The 12,460-nt window shown below is 41.9% G+C and overlaps 1 protein-coding gene across 4 annotated transcripts in view; it reads right to left on the reverse strand.

Annotated features, from left to right (window-relative positions):
• Positions 1-12,460, reverse strand: part of LOC133501767 (neuronal cell adhesion molecule-like) — a 116,627-nt gene that overhangs the window by 103,605 nt on the left and 562 nt on the right. For all 4 annotated transcript variants that reach the window (XM_061821714.1, XM_061821715.1, XM_061821713.1 and 1 more), the window contains one exon: positions 8,708-8,863. In XM_061821714.1, coding sequence (XP_061677698.1) covers positions 8,708-8,863 — 156 coding nt within the window. The remainder of the gene's footprint in view (positions 1-8,707; positions 8,864-12,460) is intronic.

Raw genomic sequence — 12,460 nt, forward strand, 5'->3', positions numbered from 1 at the left:
CTTTGTTCCACAGTAACGAGTGTAACAACCTCACATGGGTGAAAATGGTGTGTTCCCAGGGCAACCTGCATTGATTGAGCTTGAGAACTGACACGCTGGAAAAGAAGACGTGAAGACTGGGGTCGTCCGAGGACCACCACACTATCTGTCAACATTACCTACTGTCTTAAAGCAGAAAGCTACTCTCAAGTAGCCATTTAACCCAACAACATCTGGAATTTGCTGTACGTGTTGAATCATACACTGGTTCATGTAAATAACTGCTAAGCTCAAGAAGAAATTATGTTGAAGTAACTCTGACTCTAGGACAGATGTACCTGGAGCAAACAAATATTTCCCAAATCATCAAAAGTAATTTCATTGGGGATTAATAAAGTGTCTTCAACAGTGTATTCCCAAAGATTAGATCACAACTGATTTTTCAAATGTGAGAGACCCCAAACAAAATGAGGAAAAACTGAGCTTCCAGCTTCTGTGGAGTATTTGATATGACCAACACAGCAAACATATACATGGCAATGTCTGTCATAGTACAAAGACTGACTTGTGGGGGACAGTATGGTACGACAGAGCATCCAGACTGCTGAAATACAATGAATAGTAGTAGAAGAAGAAGAAGCTAGGCTAACAGCTATATCGTAACTATTTTAAGTTCTAAAACTTATTAAAGCCCACATCATTTTCCAATGAAACGACAAATAAAAAATTCCTCTCAACACACCGCACACCACAGGATAATCCGTCAGGAACATAATCGAGGTTTTGCTGGATTTGATTACCACAACACAGTTTGGGGCAGCACGGTGGCGTAGCTGTCGAGTAGGGGTGTCAAACTCAAATTCACAGTGGGCCAAAATTTTAAATTGAACTACGCCGCAGGCCAAGATCGAACAAATGAACCTTTTAATATGGAATCAAACAAATGTGTAATACCTGTAAGACCGGTGGGCCAGCTCTAATATTAATTTGAAATTGCCTCGCGGGCCAAATATAATTACACCACGGGCCAAAATTGGCCTGCAGGCCAGAGTTTGACACCGATGCTGTAGAGCGTCAGCCTCACAGTTCTGAGCACCGGGGTTCAAATCCCTGCCCCGCCTGTGTGGAGGTTCGATGTTCTCTCCATGCCTCGGCGGGTTTTCTCCAGGCACTCCGGTTTCCTCCAACATCCCAAAGACATGCATTAATTGGAGAGTAAATTGCCCCTAGGTGTGATTGCGAGTGCGGCTGTTTGTCTCGATGTGCCCTGCGATTGGCTGGCAACCAGTTCAGGGTGTACCCCGCCTCCTGCCCAATGACATCTGGGACTGGCTCCAGAACTCCCGTTACCCTTCTGAGGATAAGCGGCTCAGAAAATGGATGGCTGGGTGAACACAGTTCCGGGCTTTTTCTGATGATTAATGACTGAACTCATCCATCAATTGATGGGCTCCCATCTGTCAACTGTGAATCTCTGCAAATTAGCTAACTAATAAGCAGTTATTCATCCTGATCTAAGTGTCGCTATTATTTGAAAGGAGGACATGGCAAGCTACTGCCGATTCTCTGAGCTCCGAAAAACATATAAATCACCTCCAATCAGAGTTTATGAGTCACCTGTCAGAATCCTCTTCTGATAATCTAACGGGGCTGCAGCATGTAAACATTAACGGTTTCAGCTGTGCCGAGGCAGAATCGCATCCAACGTGTCAATCCCCGTTAGACCTGATGCCTAACAGAGTGTGAAAGTCTAATTTGCGCCCAACAGCTTGCAACCATCCAGGTCCTTATTCAAACTGTATGTATGAAATTAACATGCAGGTCTTTCGCCTTTGCGTGCACTCACCCGCTCCCTGCATAGATTTGTTCAAAACTACAACCCGAGCCGGTGTTCGGGCAGCTGTGAGCAAGGGGGTGGCTTTAAAGGGGGGGCTTCTCTTCTCTCTGCGCTCCTCTAATGAGGCTCTCATCAGTCCCCGAACTGGCTGTGAGGGTCCGGCCGTTGACAGTGCGCTGTGTGTGACTGGACCGCTGGGAAGGTAAGCCTGGCCTACTCGTGACACGAATGGATCTCCATAGACCTCCTTATCAGACCCTGGAGATTTAGCCCCGACATGACAGAACGGCACTCCGCTGCTCTAGATTGTGTCCATTCAGGACTAGTGCACCCATCAACAGTCAGGAAAGATGAAGCAACCTAATAATACAGTACTTGGTCTCTAAAGGGATTACACCGTAGAGGGGAACTTGTACAATGGACACATTATTGTTTTGGAGTCATCAAAACGCTGTAACCCAATCCAATGGAAAAATATGGGTTGTTTACACTGACGTCACATTTTTGGCTGAATTACCCGCACACCATTGCATGCCGCCATTTAACCTCTCTACCTAAAGCGTACCCAGTGTGGAAGTCTACGGAATACTCTCGGTTACTGTTTGTGTTTTTGTGTTTCTCGGGCATTTCGAGACTCAAGTACACAAGAGAGAACTTGCTAGCCATCAGAGAGCCTTCTTCTGACAACTCTTGACAATTCGCCAAAGCTTTTTCAAGAGTTACTAGTCGGCGTGGTCTTCAAAGCATCGCGATCCGGTACACAAGTACGGCTGTGTAAGCGGGGACATCGTCTAACGCTTCCGATGAAAGACTTTGGACGTTCTGCGGTTCTGTGCTTCACAGAGACTTGGCTTTGTGGACGATTGCCCGACACTGCTATCCCACTGCCCGGTCTCAACCTCCATCGTGCTGATGTGTCGCCGAGCTAAGCTAACAAGCTTAATCGATTCTTTTCAGAAAGCCAACATTACAGTTGAGACCGGTTCTTGTTCCTCACTTTAAAGATTTGAGAATTTTGTGAAATATTGTGTTCGTTTATTCTTTTGTCTTTCTGCCATTGTCATCAAATTTTAAACAAATATTAAACATTTCACTTTGCTTGTGGTAAGCTAATATACAGGTTTGGAATAAATGGAGTTTGCCTCGATATTAAAAAAAATAGTATTTCACCACCTTTTGTTTTCCGTGTTAGCATACAGTTAAGGGCTCCTCCTTCGTGATTTCTGTTAAATAGGGTAAAAGATCAAGGGCACAATACTGCGCCTTTATGATGCAGTCCTGAGTCCCATGGTGTGTTTATGCCAGGTAGCCCAATAGTCAGTCTGGGATTGATGTGCTGTCGGTCGCGTCTTCAATAAACGCAGTTAGAAACATAATGTCGTCCACCTTGCCTACGTATGAGTACCGGGAGCTCAGGGATCGAAAATGGCCGCCGTTCGAGGCAGCCTGATGGGTGACGTCACGTGAAAACAACCAATAGATGTTCATCTTCAGCTGCACCATGTCTACAAAGTCCAAAATGTATCATAAAAACAATTGATCAAATTGGTTGTGCAGGTATGTACTCAGTAGTTATCAAAAATCGCAATCACATTGTAGGACAACCCGAACCGAAAGATGACTAGTATCGTTGCCATCATTTATGAGATTATGGCACAGAGAACATTGCCAAAAGGCTGTGGTTTGTGCAACTAATAGAATTGTTAAATGGGGCAAAACATCAGCACTGTATCTACTTGTTCTTTTATAAATCTGATGGATTGTAAGACAGCACATTTTTTTTGTATATCCCACTGAATCCGTAACACTGGAAAGAAGTCAGATCAGGGTACTAGATGTACTGTTGCCACAAAGGCCCTTTTTGACTAATCAAACCAAATACTTGGTCAAACAATGTCATCATCATTGCATAAAAAGCCCCTGGGTCGCATACCACTTCCCCTCAGCCGCGACGCCGTCCACGTCACCACTAGTGACACAGAGCAACTCTTCTCTGTGAGACACTTTGTCCTGGCCCGTGGTCGGCAGCAGTCACTACGCCACAGACAAGTGGCCTTGATAAGAGTCTGCATGCCTTTGCCAACCCACGGACTGAAATCGATGGCATTTTCACCTCCAACACCCAAGCTTTTCCCACAGCCCCCTCCGGCACCGATTTTCGGCCGGCCGGGGTGACCGACTGGTGCGTCCACAATACCCGCCCCCCGTGAATGGTGGTAATCCACCGGTTATGCAAATCTCCCCATGCTGCAGCTTGAAGTAGGGCACTATCTTGTCCCGATTTTCCACATCATGTCGGAGATCCAGTGATCCATTAACAGACCTCTCTCACGTTCCATCTTTTTTACACTGTCATCATCAGGTTTAAAAAATATTTTGCCAAAGTAGTAGAACGTACACATACTCCATTTGCTTAACCCATTCATGGACAGTGTGGCAATTTTTTGCCTTATTGAGACAAAAGTCTCCTAACAGGCCACAATCAAGGAAATAACACTACTTTTTCGTTTATGGTTAACAAAAATCTAACTGCTAACTTTGACCGATGAGTTATCCTCTCCTGATACCAAATTATGGCTTCAGATTAAAACACTTAATTCATAACAAGAAGTGTGGCAAATTGTGAACAATTCTCATTTTTAAAGAAAAAAAAAAGAATTAAAGCTGTTTATTCTACTCTCAGTTGGTGTTTACTGTCAAAATAAACATCAAACTAAGAGAATTACACATTCTGTATTTAAAACAATCACATACTGTATCTTAGCCTTTAGTCTGCTAGCTTAACGCTAATGGTAACATAATGGGAACCACCAAAGACACGGACTAACTATTTTGGGGGGCTAAGGAACAGATTAATGGCATTTTAATTCAATTCAATGGGGAAAGTTGATTTGAGATTTTAGTGTTTTGAGTTAGAAGTGGGCGGCACGTTGGCTCAGCTGGCAAAGCGTTGTCCTCACAGTTCTGAGGTCCCGGGTTCGATCCCAGACCCGCCTGTGTGGATTTTGCATGATCTCCCCGTGCCTGCGTGGGTTTTCTCCGGGCACTCCGGCTTCCTCCCACGTCCCAAAAAACATGCAACATTAATTGGACACTCGAAATTGCCCCGAGGTGCGATTCTGAGTGGGGCTGTTTGTCTCGATGTGCCCTGCGATTGGCTGGCAACCAGTTCAGGGTGTACCCTGTCTCCTGCTCGTTGACACCTGGGATAGGCTGCAGCACTCCCTGCGACACTCGTGAGGATAAGCGTCAAAGAAAATGGATGGATTGAGTTACAAGTGTGGTCAAGGAAGAAATTAAAATCATATTTCAGGGCACCATCGCATAGAATACCTGACATAACACCTGCTTAAGTACAGTAACAAAGTATGTGTACTTTCCTTCTTCCCATTACTGCTGTTCCGAGAAAACCCATCCTGTTAAAAAAAAATTATATAAATACGAGTATGTCTGTTTTTACGTTCAACTAGATATGAGGCCCCCATAGTAGCGGGGATGTCGTTATCTTCTTACCCAGATTAGCAGGAGTCTGCTCGGGGTGCATAAACATTACTCGAAAGTGTGTCAGTGCGTCGAGGGAGCAGGAGGAACAATGAAGACAGGGGGGTCATTAGCATTGGCATTTATGTGTCTATTTGAGCAAGTAGCGAAAGTGTGGAGCTTAACCGTGTGTGTGTGTGTGTGCGTGTCTGGGGATGAGCGGGAACATGGCATAGAAGCCGGCGGAGGAGGTGGGGCAGTATGATAGTAAGGACCCCCTTTGACTGAAGCTTTAACGAGACAGAGGGATGAAGAAGAGGAGGGATTTTAGGGAGGGTGGGAATGCACGCTTGTTTTGCGAGGGGGAACACACGGAACGGGGTGTTGTTGGTGAACCTCAAGGCAGGGGGGTGGCGGGGGCGAGGGCCTTTCATCAGATTGAGAGGCGACCAAACGGAGCGGCCGGCGCAAACAGGCGCGATATGAACATGAGGGGGGAATTAAAAATGCCGACGAGAAAATCAGCTTAGGGATTTGTGCGAGTGGCTTTTCCGTCGACAACGGGCCCGAAAACAACTGTCACCCGTCAATGTCTGCCTGTGTAAACCAAACACACGCAGACTTTACATGATACAACCGCACCTTCTTATAGGAAACAAGAAATGTAGATGCGGATAGAGCTCTTAATGATATCTATCATTCATCGATACCATTGATACTCAATGGAATCGACACATTTAACGATACCGTAGATAATGCGGACGGATGCTATTGTTGCTGTATCGTACGTCGATCCAACAGATAGGAGACACTGATACAGACCTCAGCTCCATAACTACGAGACATGGATAGAAAAATGATGCCATAGACAGATATCACTAATGGATACCAAGGATCGATACCTTATGTGCTATTACACGATGCTACAGATCAAATCCGTCAAACTCAGGCCAAATCCAGTCCATGGTGTGATTATATATGATCATGAGAGCATATGAAATGTATATTAGTATTACCGTATTATAAAGTGTATGCCAAAACGATAAATCCCACAATGCTTTGCTAGTGTGTTGGCACGTCAGTCGAGACCATGAAAGTCTTTTCTGTTGCAGTCATTCGTAGCGAAAGTGCGACCAGTTTACAGTTTGAATTTACACCTCCCCTTACCAAAAATAGCCAAACAAAAGTCGGAAAAAAAAAAACCAGAACTTTCAAGAAATGTGCAAAGATGCAATCTGTTCACTAATGTAAAGGACGGACCTGTTTGTCTTGCGACGCCAACGTGGCTGGAACAAAAGAATAAAACAGGTTGAATTATTGTTTTTTATGCACTTTTTGTACTCTTGAAAGTTTTAAAGTTGCATTTACATTGAACGGTCTCATTTTTTTCATCGTTTTGATCTTGTTTTGTGGGGGGAAAATAATTTCTATTAAAAAGGAACTCGAATGGCTACAGATGGAAGAACACGGAGTAATATATTTTGTTTACTAAGGGAAAAATAACACTGACACGTCTTTTTTTAAAAATAAAATCATATATATATTTTTTAATATTAAAGTTTGCTTGTTCCAGATTTGGAGTTTAATTAAAACAGCAGGTTGCAGTCAATCTTTCAATAAATATTGCCACTTTGTTTGCTATTCCTGTCATAGATGGACACCAACGATGACCCAAAGAGACAAAATGTCTACCATTAGCATTGACAAAAATTTTAACGCAACAGTGTTGAAGTGACGTAGAACGCGGTGCTCATCACGCTATACGTTCTGGACTCTTGCGTTTTCAAACTATCGCCAACGAGCAAAACAATTGAAAAGACAAGCGACACTAATGCTAATGCCAAAAAATATGTGTGCTTCCCATTAATGGCCCAGAGCTGTTTCATAAAGTCAAAGAGAAACTTCACCAACGACCTTCATAACGGCGTTTAGCATCATAGATTAGCATTACAGCATCTATTGAACGCTTCCTCTTTAGCGTAGAGCTGCAGGCTAACTTAGCTGAATTTGGGCCACTCACCAATATGGACTATTTAGTCTTCTATGGACCAGTTGGCAAGTTTTGGGTATGCGGCACGAAAACGGAGTAAGCAGAGAAAGGGCAAGATCATGAAAACGCCAAGCAGGAAGACTTGAGGCGAGAATCAAACCCCAAACCTCAGAACTGTGAGACGGACATGCAAGCTGCTAGATAACTGTGCTGCCCAGCATTACATCACCTTATATTTAATTGATTGTTTTACTGTTTATGCCCTACAACGTGTCAAACTCATTTTAGTTCTTGGGCCACATTTACCTAAGATAGATCTCAAGCAGGCCAGAGCGCAATATTTTTGGCTTTATGATCCATAAATAACAACTACACATACATTTCCCCATTATTTTTGTGCAAACAATTACAAGTACTTTCAAAAAACTATTTACATTTTTCATTCTTGGAGCAAAGTTTGTTGCAAATCATGATCGGTCTGAAATTTCTAACCCAAAATTATTTCAACAGTATTTTGAATCTGAGTGTGCACTATTCAGTTATACATCCTTTTTAAATGTATACACAACATTTTTTAATTGTGGCACTGCATGGAAAAAAACATTTGAACAAACCAGCATCTTTTAAAGAGCTCTGAAATATTCAGTGTATTAGAATATTTCTACAGGGGCTACTTATTTCCACAGAATCGTAGTGTGAACATGGCAGACCATTTTACATTAGTGTGATTCGCCTTCACAGGTGCATCAATGTCCTTTCAGTATTGTCAGTTCACCGTCCAGCAGCCAAAATTGGCAAAGAAAGTGACTTTTACTGACTGAACAATACCAATGAATGTGTTGTCCAACCCCACAGGCCGGATTGGACCCCCTGACAGGCCGTTTCAGGCCCGCAGGCTGTATGTTTGACACCCCTGGTCTATAGTAGGCGAAAATCATTTTCAGATCATTAGTGAAATTGGCTGGTTTCTCGTGGCACACCTGATAATCTATTGCGGGGTAGTGGTTGGGAATATACTGTGGTTATGGTTTGTCGTAGTTTTTACTAATTTGCTTTGGAGAGTTGCACAATATTAGGAACACCAGTGTTCAATATGATGCAGCATAGTTCCAAGTCAAATTCATCAAAACTGAGCATAATCACGAATTGTCCGTCCATCCAATGGCTTCCAGCAGCATGCAATATAAACAGTGCAGAATGCTCAGCACACTGAGAACAGAGTTATTTGCTTTTCAAATCAATATGCAATTACAATAAAATACGAATGCTTCACATCATTTGGTCGCATTAGCGGAAGCTGCTTCACTCTCTCGTACACAAACTCTTGACAGCAAAAGCACGTGTTTTTTTTTTTTTTGTCCCCCCCCCTCAAAATACTATAACGCGGATTCAGAGTGACGAGTGCAAATGGGCTGGCTTACCTTTGCCTTCACTGGTCCACGCGTGGGAGTGTCCACTCCAAATGATGCTCTCTCCTCCACCTCCTCGTCTCCGGATGGAGTCCTGTTCGCCCCTGCACCCTTCTTTACACTGATTCCTCTCTCTCTCCTCTCTCTCTCTCTCTCTCTGCTCTCCCACTACTCACACATACACAAACACACATGAATACATGCACATACTTGCGGGGACGCGCAGCTTGCTATCCCGGTTGGGGGCGCTGCCCTCTTCAGACCATTATTTATTTATATATTTATGTATTTTAACCCAAATTATCACAGATGGACAACAGCTGGGCGAGTTTGAGGATTTAAAAAATAAAAAATGAAGAAAAAAAAAAAAGCCAAAAGTTGGCTTTTTTTTAATGCACTTTAATGGCTATAGTGTAGTGTAGTTTTAATCCCAAAGCCAACATAGAACAATTGTTTTCCTCAATTTAATTACGACCTTGTTTAATGTTCATAACAAAAATACAGAAATAAACATACACATTTGCTCATATTAGGTGTGTATATATATATATATATATATATATATATATATATATATACCACTACCAAAAGGGGCGTGGCCACAGTACTGTAATTAGACGGACATTTCGTTGCCCCGAGTTAGTGAGTTGTATTCACTGATAATAGGAATCTCCACCGCTGAGAATAGTGTAGTGTTGTGCTATCCTCGTCACAGCGTTTCTGTACCGCCACAGTTTAGTCCTGTCTTAGTTTATGTTTCATAGTCATAGTCAAGTCCGAGTTCATGTTTCTTAGTTTGTCTGCTAGTCATCAGACCTCGCTTCACGTTTTTGGATCCCGCCTTTGGTACGCGTTTTGTGCCTCTGCCTTCTTGGACTGCTTAAACCGTGTATGCCGCCGTTCCTTGAATACACCACACTTAACATCATGCTCGCGTCTCGGGGTCCTGCATTTGGGTCCAGCCCCATACAATATATATATATATATATATATATATATATATATATATACACACACAGTCACCCCTCAGTTATCATGTTTCTGGATCATCTCCCCCCCCCATGGGTGAAATCCACAAAATTGCTGTCACATGTTATTTCTACATATGTTAAAAATGTATGATTTTCCCTAGACTATTTTTAATCTAATTAACCTCTTGATTACTCTAACACTTTCTATAATCTTAAATACAATTGTTTAAATGACTTTTTTTTTCCGAGTTAAGCGTTGTAGGTTAGGAAGCATTTATTTTACCAGAAACAAAATTACAGCACAGACTAAAAGTCCCTTAATATGTACATGAAAGAAATATGCACAAAGCACTGAATCCCTGCTAGGCAACTAGGTGAACCACAGTAAAGCAAACACAGGACATCATACTCACCAGAGATGTTAAATACATTAGGTTACACACGAAAAAAAGTACATTTCTTTTTTTCCAAATGATTTCAGACAATTTTGGCATTGCTGAATATGAAAATAACATCTGTTTACCTTGTTCAGGTCAGGATTTTATGTTGTTAAGTTTAATAACTACATTACAAACTTTGCTTACTGTACAGTAAACACTGAAAAAGGGTGGTCCCAGCCAATTGAATGTAAAGTGTGTATTTCTTTTATGCTTTACATCCCAACTTTAATAGAATTGGGGTATGTACCATTTTAGTCATTCTTCATAGAAGATAAAGAATGCATACCTGTTACGGTTTACATGTCTTTGTCTTGGTCAAACATGTTTTCCAATTTCTGTTGCTTAAAGAGTTTATAAAATAGCGATATTGATGCTATCTATTTGCCCATCTATGGCATTTTCAGTTATGTCCTAGCATTAATGGACTTTTAAGGCAAAGTTATGTGGTCGTTTCAAATATAATGAATTGTTCACCACCAGCCAAACTTCTACTTCTTGCGAAGTGAGTTGAGTTTGCAAAGCTGGAATCTCAAATTTTTGTTCGTAACGGAAAAACACAAGTTGGGTCAGTTGTATCTCAAGAGACGACAGTATTTAGTTTGAAATATAGTCACTTACGCACTTTAAGGTGGTGGTGGCTCGTGGGTAAATTACTGTTTTCACTTTTCACGGGGTTTAGGACCCAAGAATTGCTGGAAACGGAGAAAAGGCGTGAGTGGGAGTTGACTAAATCCCTCTTCCACGAGCCAAGGAGTAGCCTGGAGCATAAGGATATAAAAACAGCAAACATAGGCCATCCTGGGACACTGTCCCTTCTCAAGTGCGCCACTCGTTTTGCAACTGAAACTGAAATCATATTTTCCTTCGGTATCGGTCGCAAAACTAATTAGGTGCTAATGAGCTGGCTTTGTTTGCCACAGTTTGAAGTGTAATTGAGAGGCAGCCGCTTACGGTGGTTAAGATAATTACAAAATGAGGCAACACAAGGCTTACGTGTGTCGTTTGAACGCCTGGGCCCAAGGTGTGCAAAAGAAAAATCTCATTACAGATGCGATTCCAGCCTTGGGGGGAGGGCAATCGAATTCATGAGTTAAGATGTGTTTACATCCGTAGTGGATGCATTTCCTCTTCCAGGCTGTGTAATGACATTAGATTGTTTTTTTTTTTCTATTGAGTGGGAGCAGCCGTTATTGGTTGTTAACTATGTTAACACACATGGGGGGCAAACACACACACGCATACATAAATACACCGCTTGATTTACATGCTGCAGATGCATCTAGTACAGTGAAGAAAATAAGTATTTGAACACCCTGGTACACTGCAAATTCTCCCACTTAGAAATCAGAGGGGTCTGAAATTTTCATCATAGGTGCATGTTCACTGTCAGAGAGATAATCTAAAGAGAAAAATCCAGAAATTACAATGTGATTTTTTAGTGTGATGTTCAAATACTTATTTTGTTCACAGTAAATGGAGCATCTACATTTGAGTTACGCATTTCAAGATAACTTGTTGGGTTTATAATTGGAAACGTTATGTAATCAAATTGCCACTTTTTGTTTTTTAATGGTTGAAAAAAAATGCTACAATGTGGCAATCTATGTTGAAATTGCAACGCATTGTGGGTCACATTTACATAAAGAGTATGTTTCCATTTTGCCACAATTTTACTACAATACAATAAAACCCTGAAATAATTGTTGACAAACTCAATTCTAGATATATACATCTATCTATATCTATATATACTCACTCACACACAGCCTGTGTGGAGTTTGTATGTCCTCCCCCTGCCTGCGTGGGTTTTCTCCGGGTACTCCGGTTTCCTTCCACATCCCAAAAATACACAACAATTGGAACCTCGAAATTGCCCCTAAGTGCAATTGTGAGTGGAACTGTCGTCTATGTGCTCCGCAAATGGCTGAGAACGAGTTCAGGGTGTACCGCACCTGGGCTAGACTGCAGCACTCCCACGACCCTTGTGAGGATAAACAGCTCAGAAAATGACTGGATGGATGTATAGACAGCTATGCACACACACACGTATATATATATATTTTTTTTAAAAAAGAGATTTTTAAAATTGGGTAATCAAACAATTCATTAAATATGATTAAGATAGCTCGTTTTAACATGAATATTGAAGTTGCTTCATGTTTTTTTTTTCATTTTCATGAAGGAGACCAATGACATGCATCATCATTATGCACAAATCAAGACACACACTTTGGGAATACCGGGAAGATGATATTTATCTGCCCAAACATCACCCAGTCATTAAGCATCAGGTAGAGAATATTTAACGCCGACAAGCGTGTACGCGTCGTCTTCCGGAGATGCTGTGGAGCAGC

Source organism: Syngnathoides biaculeatus, chromosome 6 (genome assembly GCF_019802595.1).
Source record: "Syngnathoides biaculeatus isolate LvHL_M chromosome 6, ASM1980259v1, whole genome shotgun sequence".
NCBI classification, from domain to species: Eukaryota; Metazoa; Chordata; class Actinopteri; order Syngnathiformes; family Syngnathidae; genus Syngnathoides; species Syngnathoides biaculeatus.